Here is a 24,387-nt window from a genome sequence, read left to right as displayed (position 1 = left end):
TGCAAGAACAACCAGTGTTCTTAACCGCTGAGCCATCTCTCCAGCCTCTACATTGTTTATTTTTATGTGAGACATTTTGTTCTTGTTGTGATGTAGTCTCATGTGTATGGCTGAGGAAAACCTTGAGCTCCTCACGCACCCGTTCAACCTCATTTAATCTTGTTTTTACCAAATTTATTTATCTTGTGTGTATATGTGTGTGTGAGCATGTACATGTTTCAGCGTGGATGTGGAGCTCAGTGGACAACATGCAGTGGTCGTTTCTCTCCTTCAACCATGTGGATCCTAGCGATCAACTTCAGGTAGTCAGGGTTGGTTGCAAGTACCTCAACCATTGGGCCTTATCACCAATCCCTCAATCTCATTTTTGTTTTTGGTCTTTTTGAGACAGCATCTCCCTGTAGCTCCAGCTGGCCTGGAACTCTCTATGTAGATCAGGCTGGCCTTGAACTCACAGAGATCTGCCTGCCTCTGCCTCCCGTGTAGTAGGATTAAAGGGCACCTAATTTCTTAATCTTGTTTTTACCAAATTTATTTATCTTGTGTGTATATGTGTGTGTGAGCATGTACATGTTTCAGCGTGGATGTGGAGCTCAGTGGACAACATGCAGTGGTCGTTTCTCTCCTTCAACCATGTGGATCCTAGCGATCAACTTCAGGTAGTCAGGGTTGGTTGCAAGTACCTCAACCATTGGGCCTTATCACCAATCCCTCAATCTCATTTTTGTTTTTGGTCTTTTTGAGACAGCATCTCCCTGTAGCTCCAGCTGGTCTAGAACTTGCTGTGTAGATCAGGCTGGCCTTGAACTCACAGAGATCTGCCTGCCTCTGTCTCCCAAGTGCTAGGATTAAAGACACCTGCCTCCACACCCGACTCCCTCCATCTCATTATTTAAAAATAGTTTATTTATTATTTTTATGTGTATGAGTATATTGCCTGTGGAAGCCAGAAGAGGGTGTTGGATCCCCTGGAACTGGAGTTATGAACAGTTGTTAGCTGCCATTTGGGTGCTGGGAATCAAACCTGGGTCCTCTACAAGAGCAGTCAGTGCTCTTAACCAGTGAGCCATCTCTCCAGCTCCTCCATCTCAGTATTTGAGACAGGGTTTTTAATTGAACCTGTAGCTCATTGATTTGACTACAATGGCTGGTCACAAGCTTCAGAGATCCTCTTGTCTGACTTCTGAGGGAAATGCACACCCATGGGCCACACACATAGTGCACTTACATACATATAGACAAAACATTCATACACATAAAAGTAAAATAAAATTAAAAAAAACATGTTTTGTGGATAACTTTTCAGGTTTTCCAAAAGGCTGATATACTTCAATTTTGGAAACACCAGTGTTAATTTTGAGCCACAGATGTAACCTAACCAACTACCACTATGTTTGGTACTAAGAGATATACCTTTTAATAAATTTATTGAAATGCAAAAAAAAAAAATTTAGGCTGGGCCTGGTAGTGCAGGCCTTTAATCCCAGCACTCGGGAGGCAGAGGCAGGTGGGAGGATCTCTGTGAGTTCAAGTTAGACTGGTCTATATAGTGAGTTCCAGTCAAGCTGGGGTTACAGGAAAACCCTGTCTCAAAAAGACCAGAAAGATACAAAAAAGAATTTACCCTAAACCAATTGCAAGAATAGAAGAATAGCGTTCTCGACAGCATCAGCACAGAAAGTCCGCATCGACCTGGAGACTGGGCAACAACTCAGTGGGTGGGGAAATGGAAGAGGCTCCCGGTGCCTTGTTGGCCCCCTAGACTCCAGCCCCATGTGTCTTTACCTTTTTGGTCTGCAAACTGTCCCTCGGGGCAGGGACTGCAATCAAAGCAGCAGTGGGGCGCTCCTGGCCGGGACATTTGGCTGAACCCTGGAGGGCAGCTAGTGCTGCAGATGGAGGTAGGCACCTGGTAACAGTGAACATGGTGACACCAGTGACTGTCCAGGGATACAGATGCTTGACCCCACCCTGAGAGACAGACCTTTCAGCCCACATGATGAGGTGTCTTTCAGGAAACATCTCTGTCACACAAGATGCCAGACTGACGGGGTACCCTTGAGTGTAGTGAAGGATGGGTTGTCCGTGGCTAAGGGTGAAATATGAATTAAGGCCTTTCCTGTCTCTCTGGGGCTCCGACATTGAGAACTGTATGGACCGACGTTCGCTTACCGAGCTATTACCATTCACCTCAGTCAAGTGTACCTGCTAGTCTGAATTACTCAAAAAGTTCATTTTTTTCCTTTTTCCTTCTGTTTTTTAATCTGTTTTTCTTTCTTTTAGATTCTGGCCAGTGCCCAGATGTGGTTAGTTTTTGTCAATTTGAAACAGACCAGAGTGACTTGGGAAGAGGAAACCTCAATTGAAGAAGTTATCTGATCGATTGGCCTGTTATCATGTCTGTGAGGCATTTTTAAAATGGCTCGTTGATATGGTTCAGATTACTGTGGGCAGTGTTATCCCTGGGGAGGGGGTCCTGAGCTGTATAAGAAAGCTAACTGAACCAGTGAGAGGAAGCAAGTCAGTAAGCAGCATTCTTCCATGGTCTCTGCTTCAGTTCCTGCCTCCAGGTTCCTGCCTGAGTTCCTGCCCTAACTTCTCTCAGTGATGGACTGGGGCATGGAAGTATAAGACTAAAAATAAACCCTTTCCTTTTCCCACAAGTTGGTTTTTGGTTGGTGTTTTATCACAGCAGCAGAAAGCAAACTACAATGCTGGTGTGCTTTCCCTGGCACTCTGGACTTTCCTGAGCGTTCTCTGAAGGTCCCCTCCCCGCCTCAACATGCCATGTGACTGCTTGTCTGCCATGGGACCAGTTGCTGGCCTCTATGCCTAACTCAAAAGGCATATATTTCGTTCTTCTTCCCAACTCCCTCCTTCATATAATTGTTGAGATTACAGCTTGCCTGCTGGGACCGATAGTGCCAGTTGTCGACTTGGCACACCTGGGTAGAGGAAACCTTGAGAAGTTTCTTTCCATTAGATTGGCCTGTGGCCATGTCTGTGGGGCATTTTCTTGATTGTTGAGTGATATGGGAGGACCCAGCCCACCGTGAGCGATGCCACCCCTGGACAGGTAGTCCTGTGTTGTATTACAAAGCAGGCTAATGGCTGGATGTGGTGACACACGTCTTTAGTCCCAGCACTTGGGAGGCAGAGGCAGATGGGTCTCTGTGAGTTCAAGGCCAGCCTGGTCTACATAGTGAAATCCAGGCCAGCTGAGGCTACAGGGAGACCTTGTCTCAAAAAGACTGGAAAAAAAAAGCAGGCTGAAGGGCTCTAGAGATGGCTTAGTGGTTAAGAGCACTGGCTGCTCTTGCAGAGGTCCTGGGTTCAGTTCCCAGCACTCACATGGTGGTAAACAACTGTCCATGACTTCAGTTCCAGCAGATCTGACACCCACTTCTGACCTCTGCAGGAACTGCATGACATGGGTACATTTACATACTTGTAGGCACTATACTCACATATATAAAATAGAACTACTAAATAAAATATAAAATATATATAAGCTAAAAGAAAACAGGCTGAGGATGGGCCAGGACAGTAAGCCAGTAAGACTGTACCTCCATGGCCTGTGTTCCTGGGCTCCAGGTTCCTGCCTCAGCTTCCCTTGATGATGGACTGTGAGCTATAAGCCAAATAAACCCTTTCCTCCCCAACTTGGTTTTGGTCAGTGTTTTTACCACAACAATAGAAAGCTAACTGAGACACCTGCACTGTTATTTTTCTCCTAAACACTAATAAAAGTGTCCTCTTGCTTCACATAACTTGTAGGTACTGACCCTCTCACCACACACACAACATACACACCTTTCCCTTGCACACTCACAGGTCACTTTATATACATGGCACTTGAAAAGGATGGCTTGGCTTCTCTTGGCACAGACAAGAGTTATGAAGAGGGAGGTGTGGATGCTGGGGTTCCCCCACCGCAGAAGGGAACAGAAAACCCTCTGTAGATTACGTTCATTGAAAAGTACTTTAAGACAACCTGCTGGACACTGATCACGTGTGTGTCTCTAAGATATCTGAGAACTGGAGCCTCATTCTGAACTGGAAAACCTTAACGGCATTGACTGGAGATGCCGTCAAGAACAAAGTTAGACAAGGTTGCAGAAGAAAGGATCTCACGCCCACTGTCACTGGACAGGAAGCTGGGGTGTTTCCATGGGCCACAGTAGACACCATGACACACCTGTCCCAAACAGCAGCTGATTTTGTTAAGATTTTGTTAAGAATTGTTATGGCTTGAAAAATGCCCTCAAGGGAGCTGCAGATGCAGGTTCCAATTCGATGTATGCAGCTCTGATGTTTTCTTTTCCCTTTTCTCTTGTGTGTGGTGTACATGTGTGTATACTTGGTGTGTGTGTGTGTGTGTGTGTGTGTGTGTGTGTGTGTGTGTGTGCCTGAGATTGCTATTTGGAATCATCCTCAATTGCTCTTCCCACTTATCCATTAAGGAAGGTCTCTCAGTCTAACCCAGAGCTCTCTGATATGACTGGTCTTGCTGGCCAGCTTGTTCTGGGTCCCTTGTGTCCCACTTCCGAGACTGGAATTACTGGTGGGCCATTGACCTCATTTGGCATTTACATGGGTTCTGTGGACTCAAACTCTGGTCCTCATATTTGTATGGGAAGTGCTTTAACCACTGAGAACTCTCTCCAGCCCCAGCTCTACTATTTTAATTTTCAGTGGTGAATACAGGTCTTCCCCACCCCATAGAAAGGTCTCATATTAGGTAAACAGCATAAACAGTTATAACTGGCTCAGTCTAGAACAACATCTGCTTCATGCATCAAACAGAGTCAAGGACCTTTGACCTCCGAGTTTTCCTCTGGCCCTACTACACAAGGACAGGGTTCGTCTACACATGCAGGAAACTCACTTGGATGTCCTCCTTCAAATGGACCGCCATTCTGTTCTCTGAAGAGGTCCAAGGGTCAATCATGCCTATGTGGGCCAATTTGAACCCACCCTCATGGGTCCTCTGCCCTTGGAAAATGTCAAATTGTGCCACCAAATCTCCATTGGCATCAAACATAATCTCAGTCCCATCAGGAGTCTTGAAGTGCACCTTCCTGAGGGCGTGAAGCAGCTGGGAAAGGAAGGGTGACATTGGAGAGTGACCATGGCCAACTTGGGACTGGCCCAAAGTGGCATAGGCTATTGGTGTCTGAAATGCACCAGTGCCAGTCACACACACACACACACACACACACACACACACACACCACACACTATGTTGTAGAAACCAGTTCTCTCTTTCCTCCATGAGGCACCCAAGGATTGAAATCAAACCCAGGTTGTCAGCCTTGGTGGCAAGTCCACCCGGAGTCATCTTGCCAGCCCTAAAATTGCATTTTAATGATTTTTCAGAGGTGGATGGAACCCCAAAACATCACAATGTGCCCTGGCTCCAGGCCCTGGCTTGGCTGTGCACTGCTGTCCTCAGCCTTCCCAACACACTGAGCAGACTCCAGACCCTACCAGGACTTCACAGACCAGAGCCAGCCCACTTAGAATGCACAATCACTTCGCCCAGTTTCTCACACTTGCTCAGTTCCAGCCATCCACCTCTTTTCTGTTCCCATGGTGAGGATTGGTACATGCTCCACCCCTACCATCTGCAATGCCATCACTTCTCATCTACTCTTCTGGAATGCAGCTCAACATCCCTGATGTCCCCATCTTCACTCACCTCTCATCCTTTACCTGCTCTGAATTTCCCCCACAGCACAGACACACAGACCTTGACACACTCCTGTATTTTTATTTTGTGACAAGGTCTTGCTTTGTAGTCCAGGTTGGCCTTGAACTGGGGGTTCTCCTGCCTCAGCCTCCTGGTTGATGGGATGGCAGGCATGGGACCTCATGCCTGGCCTCATGTAATTTGAAATCTGTCTTCCTCTGCTAAAAAGCCAACAACTCTCACTGTCCATCTGATTTACAACCATATGCACTTTACCTGGCAGATAATAGACACCCAGGTCATCTAAGTGAATTGAATGAAACACCCCTTCTTTGGTCTCTACCCTAACTGGTTTCCTCACCAGTGAGCAGCATTTCCTCTGAGAGTCTGCTTTCAAATCTTCCATGGGCTATTCACCTCTACATTGAATGGACTGGAGAAGATAGAAAGATAGGTAGATAGATAGATAGATGATAGAGAGATGATAGATAGATGATAGAAAGATAGATAATAGGTAGATGATAGCTATATGATAGATGCTAAGTAGAAAATAGATAAATGATAGTTGGATGGTATAGATGATAGATGGAAAGATAGCTAATAGATGATAGAGGATAGATAGATGACAGGTGATAGATAATAGATAAATGATAGATGATAGATACTAGAAGATAGAGAACAGATAGATGATAGATTGAAGGATGATAGACAGATGATAGATAGACAGATGATAGATAGACAGATGATAGATATGGAATATAAAAACTGGAGGAGGAAATGACCAAATTCATTTTTTACATATATGAAATTGTCAAATAATTTGTTTTGGCTTTTTTGGTACAGGGTCTCCCTGTAGCATAGGCTGGCCTGACATTTGCTATGTTGACCAGGCTGGGCTCCATCTCACAGAGATCATTCTTCCACCGCCTCCCAAGTGCTGGGAATAAAGGTATGTGCCGCTGAGCTCAGTCTTCAAAGAATATTTGTAAAAAGAAAACTCAATAAAAGCTGGGGAGATCACTCAGTGGTTAATGCATTTGTCACACAAGTAGGAGGCCTGGGATTCAAATGCCCAGGAAGACAGAGCCAGGGTTCCCAGAGCACAGTGGCTGAGACTAGCCATATTGATTAAATCTGTGTTTAATGAGAGCCCCTGCCTCGGTGAATAGGGTGGAAGATGATTCCTGACGTCAACCTGAGACATGTACATACATGCCTCGATGACCCCCTCACAAGTGCCCTCACATTTGCAAAACATACATACACGCACATGCAACACACACAACATGAAAAAAATGGAAAAAACAAACTTGCAGCAAGCCTATCCTAAAAATCATTCACTGTTTATCAAAACTCAAACTTGGGACACTAAAAAACTCTATTCACTGTTCATCTGAAATTCAAATTTTACCAGGCATCCGGCTTAGTCAATCAATCACACAGGAATTAGATTCCTCTTAGATCATACGTGTAGCATGTACTCCTCATCCAAGATGCCTCCCTCCAGCAAGAATAAGACATCCTCCCAGGAGAGTGGGGTCTGTAGCTGTAGTCAAGTCAGAACCAATATCCTACTTCTCTACCATCCCCGAATCATTCACTCTGCATTCTTCTGCCTCACCTGCCAGGGCTGCAAGTCTCCAACATCTGTACATGCCCCATCCTGGTGCCCACCAGTCATCAGGTCTTGCAGCGCATGCGCGATGCTGTAGACAGCCGCATAAGCAGTGTCGATTTTGCTCACTTCCTGGAATGGATACTGCTTTGTTCTTAGACTTTCATTGCCCGAGCAGAACCGGACCCGCTCTGGCACCATGCTGTTCCTGTGAGGCCAGGTGCAGTCAAAGGTGAACTCCCAGAACCTCTCTATAAACATGTCTTCTGGGGTCTGGCTAGGGCGGAGGTCAGCCAGGAACTCAGAGAAGCCGGGCGCCCGGCTGCTGCGATACAGAAGGCCAAAGGAGCCTTGCAAGACCTGGGAAACCCCTGGAATGGTCAGGGCGAGTCCGTGTGCAGAGCGTGCTTGCTGACCCAGACCTGGCCTGCAACAGGGAACTGCAGTAAGCCAGGCAGGATGAGCTGGAAATTCAAGTTGCTCAGGAAGACCAGGACAACCGTGGCTGTGCTTCTCTGCACCTTTTGGACAATAGCTTCAATCTTCTCGGGAGACTGCTGGAAAGGGACGTGGAGGTGGAACTCAATGCACACACCAGCCTGGACTAGCTCCCCCGTGGCCAGAGAGCCCGCCTGCTGCCCAAAGTCGTCATCCTGGGCCAGAATGATCACCCAGGACCACTGAAAGTGAATTATCAGCTGGGTGACTGCATGGGAGGATGTGAGGTCACTGGTCAGGGTTCGAAGGAAGGATGGGAACTGGGTCTTGTCGCTGAGGCTGGGCAGTGTGGATGAGTAACTGACCTGTCAAGAAAGAACCCGACAGAACAGAGTGGATGAGATCAGGGCCCAGGCACAGGTCAGGGTGAAATGTGAGGAGCAGGGACTGGAGAGAGGACTCGGCACTTAAAAGAGGATGCTGCTCCTGCAGGAGAGCTGAGTTCCCAGCACCTAAACAGGGCAGTTCACAGCCACCCATCACTGCGGCTCCAGGTTTCCCACACCCTTGTCTAGCCTCCATGGATACCTGAGAACATGTGGTGGACGCTCACCCAGACATATACGCATAAAAAAGGAGTTTTCTTGAAAATACTTGAGCATCAAGCTCAGAAAATTCTGATTCCACCAAGAACCTCTGTGTCCCTCCTAGGCTGATTCATTCCAGACACAGCCCCTGTGGCTCCTAGGGTGAAGCCCAGCACCCAGCCTTACCTGCTCCCCTCTCAGCACCTGTCCTTTGCCCCACCAAGCTGGCTCTGACCCTGGTTTGCACACAGCTGATAGATCACTCTTTTTTCTAATTTTATTACATTGTGTGTGTGTGTGTCTGTGTGTGTGTGTGTGTGTGTGTGTGTGTGTGTGTGTGTGGACACGTGAAAGCCACAGTGTGGATGTGGAGGTCAGAAGACTACTTTTAGGATTTGGTTTTCTTCTTCAACCACATGGGTTCTGGGGATTGAACTCTCATCAGGATTACCATCAGGATCACTTTAGCCCAGTGAGCCATCTCAATATCCCTGGTAGAGACCAATGAACTGTTCTTCATAGCTGCTAATTGTTCTTCATAAGCTCCTATCCTCAGGCCTTAATTTTTTAAAGAGATGTTTCATTTTATGTGTATGCATGTATTGCCTGCATGTAGGTAAGTGCACCTGTGTCGTGTAATGCCTGTGGAGGACAGAAGAGGCCGTCGGATCCCACGGAACTGGAGTTATGGACAGTTCTTAGTTGCCATATGGGTGGTGGGATTCGAACCCAGTCTTCTGCAAGAACAACCAGTGTTCTTAACAGCTGAGCCATCTCTCCAGCCCAGGCCTTAATCTTTAAGGTATGAGCGATGGGGAATCTGGTTTGCCATATTGTTTGTCAACTGAGCAAGGAAGAGACCAAAGCTTGTTCTCAAAGGAGAGGGTGGCTCTTTGAGCCGAGGCTAGCACAGTTCTGTCTGAGTTTGCTTTTGGTCCATGGCTGAGGTGCAGAATGGATCTGCTCAGCCTCAGGGCTTCTTCTCCGACTGCAAAACCTTCTCTCACCACCAGAGGGCAGTAATTAAACGGGCGATGTGAAGGTCTTAACATAAAGGCACTAACATCGGATTGGTTCTTGCAGAGGAGTAAGGCTGACTTTCATGTATGTAGTGCTGTAAATTGTTTTAAAATTTCTTAAATTATTTTTTGTATGTATGAGTGTATTGCTTGCATGTATGTAAGTGCACCTATGTCATGCAATACCGGGGCGGGGGGTCAGAAGGGAGCATGGGATTCCTTTGGAACTGGATTTACTGATGGTTGTGAACTGTCATGTGGGTGCTGGGAATCAAACCCAGGCCCTCTGCAAGAGCATACAATGCTCTTGACCGCTAAGCCACCTCCTCAGTCCCATGCTGTCAGATTTTACAAAAAAATACAGGATGTCCAGTTAAATTTGGACTTTATATAAACCCCAATAAGTTTTAGTATAAGTTTTTGTCTGAAAAACATGTATAATTACCAATAAACAGTAATTTTATAGAAATAGTGTGACAAACTTACACTAAGGACAATTCATTTTTCTCTGAAACTTACATTTAACTGAATTTTATCTTACACTCCTACAAGATGGAGAACAAGAATTTCTTGAGTTATATTCAAGAAATGAAATTTCTGTTTCAGGCCTGATGGTGCCTGCCTGTAATATTAGCATGGAGGAGCAAGATTCAAGGACAGCATGAGGTACACAGTGAGATGCGGTCTCAACAACCACATGCCAAAAAAGAAATGAAATTTCAGCCTCTCTCTCTTCCTCTCTCTTTCTCTATCTTTCTCTCTCACCCTCTCTCTCTCCCTGTTCTCTTTGTGTGTGTGTGTGTGTGTGTGTGTGTGTGTGTGATAATCATACCCAGTGTAAGAAATGAGGTTTCTAGTCATTTAAATATGCCTGAATTTTAGGGGTTGTAGAGATTGCTCAGTGGTTAAGGGCACTTGCCGCACAATCATGAAGACAGGAGTTCAAATCCCAGCACTCGATTAATAAGCCAGGTACCTTGCTCATACTTGTAACCCCAGCTCCAGGTGAGGTGGAGACAGGAGGATGGCTGGGGTTGCTGGCTTCCAGCCTAGGGAAGAAAACCTGAGCTATGGGTTTTGTGAGAGACTCTGCCTCAAAGAAATAAGGGGAGAGTGATGGAGGAGGCTGCCATGCCCTCCTCTGACCTCTACATGCACACACTGGTGTGCGTAGTCACAGAGACACAGAGAAATAGGCAATATGTTCAAATATGCATGGACTTAAAAGGAAAGAAATAAACCTGCCTTATAGCTGGGCAGAACAATTGTTGCCACAAGTTGAAGGCCAGCATCATCTGCATAGTGAGTTCCTAGGCAGCTAGAACTACAGAGTAAGACTCTGTCTCAAAAAACAAAAACATACCTGTTGATGAGGCCCACACCTTTACTCCCAGCCCTTGGGAGGCAGAGGCAAGTGGATCTCTGAGTTAAAAATCAGCCTGGTCTACATAGGGAGCTCTAGGCCAGCAATGGTTACATAGTGAGACCTTGTCTCAACCGAAACAACAGAAAAAAAAACCCAAAACCAAAACACAAAAAGGGCTGGAGAGGTAACTCAGGGGTTAAGATACTGGCTGCAACCTGGCATTCTGGCCCATGCCTTTAATCCCAGCACTCGGAAGGCAGAGACAGGAAGAGCTCCACGAGTTCAAGGTCAGCCTGGTCTACGTAGTAAGTTCCAGGTCAGCTGGGGCTACTTAGAGATCCTGTCTCAAAAAGAACCCCTCCCTCCAAAAAGAGTACTGGCTGCTCTTGCAGAGGACCTAGATACAGTTCCAAGCACCCACAAGGCAGCTAACAACTGATAAATGGATAAACAAATGTGGTCTCCACATATAGTGGAATTTTTGTTGTTGATAAGAAAGAATGAAGCTCTGTCAGATGCTATAACATACACAAATCCTGAAGACTGCTTTCCGGGAAAGAAGCCATTCTAGACATCTTTATACTGTGTGATTCCATTGATGGGAAATGCCCAGGAAAGGAAAATCCACAGGGACAGAAAGTGGTTAGATGACATTAGTGGTTAGGGTAGATCTGCTGATGGAACATGGTAGCCAGTGGGCTTGAGGGGTCTCTGCAGGAAGATGAAAATGTTCTCAAATAAACTCTGATAATCATACTAAAATAAAAGTCACTGAATTATTCACCTTAAATACCTCAGTTGGGGCTGAAGAGATAGCTTAGGTCAAGAGTGTGCTTTGCTCTTGCAAAAGACCTGAGCTGGATTCCCAGCACCTATATCATGTGGCCCACAACCACCTGTAACTTCAGTTCCAGAAGATCCAATACCCTCTTTTGGCACTTGTGTCCACAAACCAACACTCACACCTACATATATACATGATTAACAAAATAAAAATATTCATAAAATATGCCGGGCATGGTGGCACATGGCTTTAATCCCAGCACTCGGGAGGCAGAGGCAGGCGGATCTCTGTGAATTCCAGGACAGCTGGGGCTACAAGGAGACCCTGTCTCAAAAAAGACCAAAAGAAGCCATAAAATATTTTAATTCATCACTTGTATTCTGTACAAATTATCCTCAATTCACCTCTTAAAACTATGAAGAATTCACTTTTCAGAGGACATGTTTGTCAGTCATGGCACCATTGTGGCAATGACACTCAGGTCCTGGCTTTCAGGGAACATCAGTGGGGTTGAGGTGGAGCAGGTGGCATAAGCCGGTTACCTAGGTTCAAACCCCAGTTCTAGCACCCTGAGGTGGATGAGCTTCTACAGATCCAAAATTTTTCTCTGTGGACTGGGAAGATGGCTAAGTGTAGGGCCTGGAGAGATGGCTCAGCGGTTAAGAGTACTGACTGCTCTTGCAGAGGACCCAGGTTTGATTTCCAACACTCATATGGTGGCTGCGAACCATCCTTAACTACAGTTCCAGGGGAATCTGTAGCCCTCTTCTGACCTCCGTGGCATTGCACGACATGGGTACATTCACATATATGCAGGAAATACACTCATACACATAAAATAAAAATGATAAAGTACTAAAAAAATATGGCTAAGTGTGTAAAGGGAATTACCACCAAACACAACAACCTCAGTTCAATTCCCCAGGGCCTAGATGATGGAAGGAGAGAACTGACTTGGACAAGTTTTCCTCTGACCTCTATGGGGCACAATGGCCCAAATACATACAGAGACACGGACACGTACACATGTGAACATTTTGTGAATTTAAGAGATATTTTCTCTAACCCTGCTTCCTCATCAATGCAGGGAGATCACAGTTCTCTCAAAACTAGTTTCCATGGAGGGAAGCAATGGCATACATGGAGACTGTGAGCAGGAACCTGGCTCTACATTGGAGCTGCTCAGGACTGTGGTCATCACCATCCATTTCAATACCATCATAATTTTTGATGAAGGGACAAAGCTTTGGACAACTCACCTGGGGAAACTTGTACAGCCCCAGAAGCCTGGCCATGGAGACAGAAAGATCTGACCGGGTCTCCCCAACCAGGGCAGCCTGAGGAGGGCCAGGCTGACACGGGGAAAGAGAAGCCCATGTTTATCACTCATGCTAGGGTGAGTCAAGGGAGAATGAACACAGGCAGTGACTCAATGATAACATGGCTCCGAATACTCAGACACAGTTGTGCACAGTCAAGTGAGAGCCACGGGGAGTGAGGAGACAGTGGTCACACAGACAGTTGCAGGGAGACAAGAGCGATCACTGCAGATCTGTTACACAGCATGGTGGTTACAGTTAATGATGAATGTATATTTCAAAACTGCTGAGAGCAAGAGGCAGAATGTATGGAGAGGAGATGGGGAAGGCTGTCTTAGGGTACGGCACAGCCACCGTAAACTCGACCTCACCACAGCTGCGCAAGACTGAGCCCCTCAATAGCCAATCAGGAATTTGGGATCTGCTCATGAGGCCCTACCCTTCCCTGCTGAAGTATTGGCAACTGAGGGATTCTGGGAGAGGGACAGGCTTTGCTTTTGGTTGGGCACCAAATGGTGAGTCCAGCAGTTTCCAGTGGACAGTTCCAAACCTGTGGCCATGTGGAAGTCCCTGAAAAATTGGTAGGAAACAAAAACAAAGCAAAAAGTCATGAATGTGGAAAGTGTAACTGTAGGTAGCAGAGTTACAGGGGTGGGTGGGGCCAACAGGAGGCAGGGGTGAGGGTAAACAGAATGCACCTCATACGTGTAGATGCTGTCAAAGAATGAATCTGCTCAATTCTTTTGATTGTCTACAAGAGATGGGTTTTTCTTTTGAGGTATAGTATAATGTAGCCCAGTCTGGCCTCAAACTCCCTATATAGCCGAGGATGACCTTGGACATCTTTTGTGTGTAAGTGTGTAAGTGTGGGTACACAAGTCTGTGACCTGCATGTGGAAGCCAGAGGTCAACTTGGAGTATCTTCTTCAATCCTTGTGTGTGTGTGTGTGTGTGTGTGTGTGTGTGTGTGTGTATGTGTGATGTATCTGCCACATGTGTTACAGGGTGAATGTGGAAGTCAGGGAACAACCTTGTGGAGTCAGTTTTTTTCTTTCCACACTTACGTTGCGTCCTAGTTTGTTTCTCCGTTGCTGTGACCAAAATAGTGTGACCGATACCAACTTGGCGAGGAAAGGGTTTATTCAGCTTATATCTCCCAGGTCACAGTTCATCAGGGAGCCCAAGGTAGGAACTCAGGGCAGGAATCTGGAGGCAGGAGCTGGAGCACAGGCCATGGAGGAATGCTGCTTACTGGCTTGCTCCCCTGGCCCATGCTCAGCCTGCTTTCTTATACAACATAGGCCCACCTGCTCAGGGGTTGAAACACCCACAGTGGGCTGGGCCCTCCCATGTCACTCCAGAATCAAGAAGATGCCCCGCAGATGTGGCCACAGGCCAGGCCAATGGAGGCAATTCCCTAATTGAGGCTCCCTCAACCCAGGTGTGTCAAGTTGACACTGCAGTTGTCCAGCACATGGATATGGACTGAACTCAGCAATGGACTGAACTCAGGTCATCCATCAGGCTTGGAAGCCATCTCAGAGGGTCCTCTCCACCTTATTTTTTGACACAGGGACTCTCACTGAGCCTGGAACTCCTCTGTTTGGCTAGCTTGGCTGGCCAGTGAGCTTTAGGAGTCTGCCTACCTCCCCACTCTCAACAATGGGCTTACAGATGCTCAAGTGCTCAGCTTTCAGGTACTGCTGGGGCTCTGAGCTCAGGGCTCAATGCTGGTACAGCAGACATGTCACTGAATCACTTCCCCAGTCCCTGTGACCTTGAGTTTCTGATCCTCCTGTCTCCACCTCTCACCTGCTGGGATTATATGGGTAGCCACCACACTTGATTTATAACAGAATATATTTTAAATAGCCACATTACCAAAAAATATGTAGTGACAAATTTTTGATGAGTTTGATTTAATCACTCTATAATGTATGCATCTATCAAAAGATCACCTGTGCCCAATACATGTATATAATTATTATTCATCACTTAAAAAAATAATATTGTAGGCAGGTATGGTAGCACACACTTGTGTTCCCAGCACTCAGGTGACTGAGGCAGGAAGGGTAGTGATGTCTAGGCTAGCCTGGTCTACCCTGTCTGAACAAACATTGTCAAGCCTGTGTGGTGGCCTTTGTCTATAAATCCGATACCTGAAAACTTAAGTAGAAGTTTGCGGCCTGCCAGGATTGTGTAGTGAGTTCCAGACTAATCCAGGTCCCAGAGCGAGATTCTGTCTCAAAATAAAGTGACCATATCAGGCGGTGGTGAGAGTGAGAAAGGCTTAGAGTCTCGTGCATTTTTGGTCAGATACAAAATGAGTGAAGTTACTTTAAAAAACACTTTGACAACTTTATTGGGGGCAGGGTCTCACTATGTAGCTGAATCTGGCCTAAAGCTCACAATCGTCCTGCCTCAGCCTCCTGAATGCTGGAACCGTAGTGACAAACCTCACACTCATTTTGGTGTAAAATAAAGCTTAACAGACACTTAAGAAAAATCAATAACCAGTAGCTGGGAACCACTGTATACAATGACAGGTTGGGAAACCCAGCACAAAAATGGGGAAAATGAAGCTGGGCATGGTGGTGTACACCCTTCATCCCAGGAATCAGGAGGCAAAGGCAGGCAGAGTCTGTGAGATGGAGGGCTGCCTGTTCTACATGGTGAGTTCCAGGCTAGTTGGGGCTACAGGGAGACCTTGTCTGGAAAAACCAAAAAAGGGAGGGAAAGGGGTTTGGGCTGAGTTGATAGAGTGCTTGCCCAGCATGCGGGAAACCCTGGGTTTGATCTGCAGCACCTCTTGAACTGGGTGTGGTGGTGCTTACCTGAATCCAAGCACTCAGGAGACGGAGGCAGGAGGATCAGAAATTCATGGCCATCGCTGGCTACATAGAGATTTGGAGGCTGGACTGGGCTATATGACATAGTCTTCAAGAAAATAAACAAAGGAAATACAGACAGAAACGCAGGGGTTGATAACTAACTGAGGAAGATATCTATTTATTCCACAGTTATTCATTCAACAAACATGCCTACCTAGGCACTATTTTTTGGGACAGGTCCTCACCATGCACCCCTTGGCTAGACTGGCTACATAGACCCTGCTGACCTCCAGCTCAGTGACATCTACACTCTCTGCTTCCCAAGTGCAGGGTTTAAAGGTGTGTGCCACCAATACCTGAAGCCTAGGCACTATTCTAAACACCAAGGATAGACAGGAGGGTCCAGGATCCCTGCATGATCTGTGGAGTCCATCCACTACAGCCAGTACACAAGCAGCCTATAGTGCAGTCTGGTACAAACAAGAAAGACAGAGAGATGCTGTGAGCCAAGGGCAATATGCCCCATCAATCAGAGAGGCAGGATGATAGTAGCCATCCAGCTCCATCCTGAGAATAAGCCCAAGGCTTCAGAGACCCCCATGAAGGTGCTCCTGACTTTCAGAGATTCTCCCCCGCCCCCCATCCAGCACTCACCCTGATGCCTCCAGTCCAGCAGGCGGGTTCCTGAAATCAAATTGGGTAACATTATAAAATTCGAAGATGGAGAAGCTGCCTCCCACAATTACATCCCCAGGACGGTCAAAGCGAAGGCTCTTCCCTGGCAGCCTCCAGCCTATTGGTCCAGAAAGGGCACCCCCAGAGAGACAGCCAAGCATAGCAGAAAGCATGGTACACAGCCATATGCCTGCTGGGAGCTGTACAGCCGATGACAGGACAGCCCCATATAGGGCAGTGGCTGGCAGTGATCTGGGGTTTTATCTGGGAGGTTGCCCTTGATCAAGACCTGAGACTAGAACCATACTGGGAATTCCAGGGTTTTACACTGTGGGGAAAACACTGATGCCAAGCTGGAGCTGGGTGTTTACTAAGTCCCAGAGCTATTAAAAGTTTTACACCCTTCTGTGGTTTCCTAGGCTATAGCACAGTGCGTCAACTTCAGACTACAGGGAGGGTGACAGTGGGTCTTGACTGTTTCCTAAGGGGCCTGTACAAACTGGAAGAGCTGTGCTCAGGATGCCCAGGGCACTGTTTTGGAGAGAGGCTACAGGAGGGTACAGGAAGCAAACAACCTGTGACCCCTCCTCCTACCTCACCGAAAACATCTGGAGGTAGAAATGTCTTCAGTTTCATGAGATGCCCTGGGCTTCCCTCCTTTCTGAGCCACCAAGCAAAAAGTTTCAAGTAGGAGAGAATGTCTTCAGCCGGCCGAAGCTACCAAAGCTGAGGTGGTGCGTCTCTGTGATCACGGAGCTACGTTCAGGCAGCAGAGTACAGCTGAGATGAGAACAGCCCCCTGTAGAGGTAACGTATTGCTTTCATACTCATGAGACAAGGGAGGAGCTCTCCAAGCAAAAAGGAAGGTATCCAACATTCCCTGTCACCAAGCATGCATGTGCAAATTAAAAACAGTGTGGGGAGCTGGAAAGACAGCTAGGCTCTTAAGAGCACTGGATGCTCTGTGGGGAATCCAGATTTGGTTCCCAGCACACACACAGCAGCTAACAACAGTGTGTACATCTAGTTCCAGGGATCCAATGCCTTCTTCTGTCCTCTGCAGGTACTGAACACAGGGGTGCAGTTATATAAACTCAGTCAAAACACTCCTACACATAAAATAACAAATAAAATAGTATGAAAATTAAAACCACAGTGAGGTAGTGTTGTGGGATTTTTGTCCATAGATGGGAACTAGTATCTATTTACCCCACATAGAGCACTAATGACAGACCAAAGAAATGGTTTCACTCAAATCTGGTTTGGTGTCAGTAGGTGAACTGGGATTACTTAAGGAGCATGGGCAACTTGTGGCAAGCTGCATCACTGAAAAACCCGCCCCAGCATGGGGGATGACTCATGGACAGCTGCATCCTTTGAGCTCCCTTCTAAACTGACAGGCAGCTCCACGGAAGAGGGTCCTCTCCCCCATCAATTGTTGACTGATATATAACCCCAAGGCAAGGCCTTCTGAACTGTGTAGCTTTCTGAGGTTGCGAGTCAGAAATTTAGAAATTGCTGAGGCTTATAAATTTTATTAGCTTCCTGAGTGCTTTGATTCTCACTCCTTACTCCAGGTAGGCAAGTTTTAATTCAAAAGAAATTGCTTCACAGCAGATACTATCTGCCCACACCCTATAGAATAGCTTTTGTAAAATGAAAATATGTTTAAGAATGTGGAGAAGGACTGGGGAGATGGGTCAGTGTTAAGGCCCTTGCCTTGAAAGTGTCACGACCAGATTTTGGATCCTCAGATCCCAATTAAATTCTGGGTGGGTGTGGTGGCTCACCTGTAATTCCAGCCTTGGAGGCAGAGACTGGGAATCACTGGAGCAAGCTGGCTATTAAGACTAGCTATATCTGTGAACTCTGGGATTGATTTGGAGATTCTGCCTCATTGAATAAGGTAGAAGAGAAATCAAGGAAGATTCCTGATTTCAATTTCAAGTCTCCTGTCTTTCATACATGCAGGCATACCTACACACCCGCACCTATACACACAGGAGCATACACACACAACCACTACCACAACACACACACACACACACACACACACACACACACACACACACTTGAAAATATTTTAAAAAAATACGCCTTTAATCCCAGCAGTCTGGAGGCAGAGGTAGGTAGATCTCTATAAGTTTGAGGCCAGCCTGATCTACATAGTGAGTTTCAGGCCAGCTGGGGTACAGGAAGATCCTGTCTCAAAAAGACAAAAAAGTCATGTGGAGAATTTGGACCTTAAACTTTTTAAAGACAGTCTCACGATGTAGCTCATGCTGATCATGAACTCAGAATCCGCTTAGTCAGCCCCCTGAATGCTAAGATTACAGTCAGGTCCCATGCCCTCCAAAAACTTATGTTTTCATAACAGGTCTATAATTTTTGAATCATAAATTATTTTAAAATGCTATTATCTGTGCGTATCTAATACATGTTCAAATCCATGTTGTTTAAGAGTCAGCTGTATGGCAAAACACTCTGTGAAAGAGTTCAAGGGGGCTGGCAAGATGACTCAGTTGGTAAAGGTGCTTGTCACCAAGTCTGTTACCTGTGTTTGATCCCCAGAACCCACATAATGGAAGGAGAGAACTGACTCCCAAAAGTTGTCTTTTGGCTTCCATTGGTGTACCATGGCACGCACACACACACACACACACACACACACACACACACACACACATGCAGGCATACATGCTTTCATAATCACAAAAAACATACACGAATAAATAATTAACTATATAAATGTAAATATTTTAATTAAAAAACAAGGGATAATTAAGTGCCATGTGGGATATATCTCAGTAAAACATATTTACTTCATAAATACATGAGAACATAAGGGGGCTGGGGAGGTGGCTCATTGAGCAGGAACACTGGTTGCAGCTAGAAGTGGTGGTGCACGCCTTTAATCCCTGAACTTGGGAGGCAGAGGCAGGTGGGTCTCTGTGAGATCCAGGCCAACCTGGTCTACATAGTGAGTTCCAAGCCAGATGGACTGCAAGGAGATCCATCCCTAAAGAAGCTTCAGTTTTGGTTCCCAGAACCCACATGGTGAGAACAGCTATCTGTAACTACAGTTCCAGGAGATCTGATACCCTCTTCTGCCCTCTGCAGGCATTACATGCACACGTGTCCTTACAAACATGCAGGAGCACACATACATATAACATAAAAATAAATTTAAAAAATTAAGATTTGTGGGGCTGGAGAGATGGCTCAGTGGTTAAGAGCACTGATTGCTCTTGTAGAGGACCCTGGCTTGAGTCTCAGCACCCACATGGTGGCTAACAACCATCTGTAACTCCAGTTCCAGGGAATTCAAGTTTCTCTTCTGACCTCTGAGAGCATTACATGACACGGGTGCACTTACCTACATGCAGGCAGTATACTCATACACATAAAAGGCAAATAAACAGATAAAAAAAAGATTTGCACTGCTCTGGAGCTCATATCTATTCTGCTTAGCTGGTTAGAACCAGCCTACCCTGTCCATATTGTCCCTCCTTGGTACTAGGTCCCTTCCTGCTGTGCTGCTAGAGAGCTCCTGACTACTATCCAGATCCTCTGCACCCCAGATCACTATCCACCTTCTTTGGGACTATCCACATATGACGGCTCCAGGGCCCACACTTTCTCCCTTAGCTTAGAATTGACCCAGATGATCCACATCACTTTGACTTGGACCTAGGCTCCTTGGCTTTCCTGGAGAGCTCCTGACTAGCCTGCCTGGATCCATCTAGTCCTTCCAATAAAAAACTCAAAAAGGAGAACACGAAGCACAGACAAACTATTCATATCTAATCAGAAAGCAACCAAGTTAGAGCAACGATATAAAAATAAACTTCAACTCAAGAAAGGCAGGCATGAGTTTATAAGGCATACAACCAACAAATGAAATCCATATACCCAGACTACAGTAAAAAACACAAATAAGATGAAAACCCAAAATAGTATGTCCCCACCAAACCCCACTGGTTTTACAGAAGTGTTCTACAATAACTACCTATAGGAATCCAAGGACACACAATTTAAAAGAGCAAATCATAAACCTGTTCCAACAATTCAACAAATTTATACACAAACAAACAATTCAAAGAACTCAAAGAGGACAGGAATAAACTCCTGACTGAATCTTGAGGTAATACTGTATATGGCTGAAAGAAATGCAAAGACAATTCAGGCTTTGAAAGTGGATTCACCAAAGAGACAGAAATGTGAAGAAAATTCAGGCTGAAATGGAAAAACCCAATAAGCCAACTTGAAATGACAGGAAAAGGCTTCATCCACAGAATGAATGAAATGGAAATCAGAGCATCAAGACCAGAAGACAAAGTAGAAGAATTGGACCGCTCGAGCAAAGAATATGAAAAAATGTTAAACACACAGGAATGGAATATGCAGGAAATGTGGGACACCATGAAAAGGGAAAACTTATGCAGTATAGGCAGAGAGGTAGGAAAATAATCTCAGGTACATGGCATTGACCAGATCTTCAACAGGATTATGGGAGAAATTTCCCTAAATTAATGAAAGACAAACCAATATAGATACAAGAAGCACACAGAACACCAATTAGCCAGGTCCAGAACAGAAACTCCCCATGGAATATCATAGTAAATCTATCAAATATACAGAACAGAGAGATGGTAATGAAAGTTTCAAAAGAAAAATAACAGGTTACATATAAAGGAAAATCTATCATAATTACAGTTGACTTTTGTTCTTTTTTTTTTTTTTTATTTTGAGACAGGGTCTCTCTGTAGCCACAGCTGGCCTGGAACTTGCTATGTAGACCAGATTGGCCTTGATCTTACAGAGATCCACCTGCTTCTGCCTAATGAGTGCTGGGACTGAAGGCATGTGCAACCACACCCAGCTATAGCCGACTTTTCAATGCAAACTATAAAAGCCAGAGGAGCATGAAGCAAAGTATTCCAAGTTCTAAATGGTCATAGATGCCAACCCAGCTTTCTTTACTCAGAAAAACTATCTATCCTAGTCGAATGGGAAAGAAAAATCTTCCATTATACAAATCAATTGAAAGAATTCATGTCCACCACACCAGCCCTATAGAGAATACTCTAAGAAACACAAAGGAATGAAGAAAGAAAGGACCCTACCCAAGGGGCTGCAGAAAGAAAACACATGAAACTATAATTATCGAAACACAAAATAGGAACAGAACAGGAACAGAAATTATAAGGATGGTAACCAAAACACATCTTTCAATAATAACTTTAAATATCTATGACCTCAATTCCCCAGTCAAAAGACATAGACTAGATGAATGGATTAAGAAAAAAATCCATCTATTTGTTGTCTACAAGACCCTTATCTCGGAGCTGGAGAGATGACTTAGTTAAGAGCACTGACTGCTCTTGGAGAGGACCTGTATTCAATTCCCAGCATGCACATGGTGGCTAACAACCATCTTTAAATTCAGTTCCAGGGGCTCTGATGCTCTCTTCTGACTTTGCAGGCATTATATGACATGGTGCATTTACATACATGGAGGCAATACACACATACACGTAAAAAAATAATAAATAAAACATATTTTTTGTCTTTTTGAGACAGGGCCTCCCTGTGGCTTCACTTGGCCTGGAACTCACTAGGTAGACCAGGCTGGCCTGGAACTCATGGCGATCTGCCTGCTTTTGCCTCCCAAGTGCTAAGATTAAAGGCATGTGCCACCACACATGGCTCTAAATAAAATACTTTAAAAAATGAAACTCATCTTACCTTTAAGATTAGGCACCATCTAATGGTGACCAGATGGAAAATTTATTCTAAGAAAATGGCACCAAGAAACAAGCCAGGGTTGTAATTTTTTTTTGTCTTTTTGAGACAGGGTCTCCCTGTAGCTCCATCTGCCTGGAACTCACTCTGTAGACCAGGCTGGCCTCGAACTCACAGAGGATCCACCTGCCTCTGCCTCCCGAGTGTTGGGATTAAAGGCGTGTGCCACCACACCCAGCAGGGTTGTAATTTTAATATCTGACAAAAATAGACTTCAGACTAAATCAGGAGAGGTAAAGAAGGTCACCTTGGGCTGGAGAGATGGCTCAGCAGTTAAGGGCACTGGCTGTTCTTGTAGAGGAACGGTGTGTATGTTATGTGTGTGGTGAGAGAGTCAGTGCCTACAAGTTCTGTGAAGCTGGAGGGCACTTTTATTAGTGTTTAGAGAAAAACAAGAGTGCAGGTGTCTTAGCTTTCTATTGCTGTGGTAAAAACCCTGACCAAAACCAAGTTGGGGAGGAAAGGGTCTAAATGGCTTACAGCTTATAGTCCATCATGAAGGGAAGCTGAGGCAGGAACCTGGAGCCCAGAAACACAGGCCATGGAGGTACACTCTTACTGCTTGATGTCCTGGTAGGGGGTGGGGGAGTGTATACCTGCCCTGCATCCCAAGGACAGCTGACTGGTCTTCTTTGCTGCATACTGGGAGCAGACTGTCCCCTCCTCAAGCCTCTATATCAACAAAGTCCAAAGAAGTCTGTTAGCTGTTAGTGAGCCAAGTGTTAGGAGCCTGTTAACTATTGGTGAGCAGAGTGCTATTGCCTTTAAAGGACAAGGGGGTTAGCTACAGTTACAGACCACCGTCGTTAGCCTCCATGTGGGTGGTGGGATTTGAACTTAGGTCTTCTGCAAAAGCAGTCAGTGCTCTTAACCACTGAGCCATCTCCCCAGTCCCAAAATTTATAGTTTAAATTACTTATATGTGATACATACAAATTATTTAAAACATGCTAAATATGGCACATACAGATTCTACAAGTGTTCATTGCTTACCTGAAATTTAAATGTAACAGCTTCCTGCATTTTTATTTACTAAATTTGAAAGGCTACTATAGGCCAAGGCTACACTGAAAATACTTATATGAAAATGTTTACTCTGCTATAATTGTATGAAAAAACTAATATAACAAATCTTAGACTCAAATTTCCAAAAAAGAAAGAAAACCCCACACTGTTATCTGAAATTCAAGTCTAACTAGACCTATTTTATATTTTATTTTTAATTTATGTCTATGAAAACTATCCCTGCATGTGTCCCCCTCCCTCCCTCCTTCCTTCCTTCTGCTGGTTCTTCTTTCCAGGCTGGTGGAAGTCAACGCCTGTTTTCTGAACCCTTACAAGAGAATGAGGTTCCTCCTCTCCTCTCCCCTCCCCTCTTCTTTCTCTCTCCCTTTATCCCTCCCGCCCTGTCCCCTTCCTGTTTCCCTCCCTCCCTCCCTCCCTCCTTCCTTCTGTTGGTTCTTTTTCCCAGGCTTTTGGAAGTCAACTCCTCTTCTCCCTCTTCAAAAGGTGCAAACGAGAAGGCCAATGGTCCACCCCAGGTCAGAAGCTGCCCCCAAACCCCAGCGTGGGTCTTCACAGGCATCCCCGAATTTGCCAGAGGAAGAGAGGCAGGGGAGCAAGTTGGCGGAGGCTGGAGTGGAAGTCTTCGAGGCAGGAGAGGGCCAGGTGTTCTGGCAAAAGCAGAGGAATTGCGGTAGAGAGGGACTAATGTGTTCAGATGAGTCCTTGGCCCAGGCTGGCATGTGAATTCCCCTGGAGGGAGGGAGAGAGGGAGGGGCACAGGGAGGCGCTGGCCCAAGAAGGAGGGAGGATGGGAGGGTGGGTTAGGGTTAGGGTTAGGATTAGGACCAATGGCAAGCTCCCCACGCGGGTGGGGGGGGCGGGCTGCGGCCCTGCGGTCCAATCGCTGGCGAGGGCCGCCTGCTGCAGGGCTATTTAAGGAGCGGAGGGAGCGCGCCTGGGACCGAGTGGAAGAGAGGCAGAGAGGGGCAGACTGACCGGTGGTGATCCCTGCTGGAGGCTGTCGCAGCTGCAGCTGCTGCTTCTGGGAGCTGTCCAATTGCCCTCGACCCTCCGAAGACTTCCCGCAGAGCAAGGCGAGGCGAGGCTTCCTTCCCAGCATGGAGGCTCGGAGCCAGTCCGGCAGCAATAGCTGCTGCGTGCCCAGGGAGTCCCTCCGCAGGAGGAAGACGGTGTGGCAGCCCAGTCACAAGGCCGCCCTTCGCGCAGCTTTTGCCCTGAGAAGCGGCGCAT

General features: G+C 46.0%; 1 protein-coding gene across 1 annotated transcript in view; it reads right to left on the bottom strand.

The window, feature by feature from the left end:
* LOC103725517 (vomeronasal type-2 receptor 26) overlaps positions 1-24,387 on the bottom strand; it is a 25,671-nt gene extending 1,284 nt beyond the window's left edge. The window contains 6 exon segments of the mRNA XM_017795514.1: positions 1,786-1,909; positions 4,889-5,098; positions 7,314-7,702; positions 7,705-8,110; positions 12,761-12,853; positions 24,133-24,387. Coding sequence (XP_017651003.1) covers positions 1,786-1,909; positions 4,889-5,098; positions 7,314-7,702; positions 7,705-8,110; positions 12,761-12,853; positions 24,133-24,387 — 1,477 coding nt within the window.

The sequence above is a fragment of the Nannospalax galili genome, unplaced genomic scaffold (assembly GCF_000622305.1).
Source record: "Nannospalax galili isolate Female #2095 unplaced genomic scaffold, S.galili_v1.0 scaffold649, whole genome shotgun sequence".
Classification (NCBI taxonomy): domain Eukaryota; kingdom Metazoa; phylum Chordata; class Mammalia; order Rodentia; family Spalacidae; genus Nannospalax; species Nannospalax galili.
This window is presented reverse-complemented; position numbering and strand designations above follow the sequence as displayed.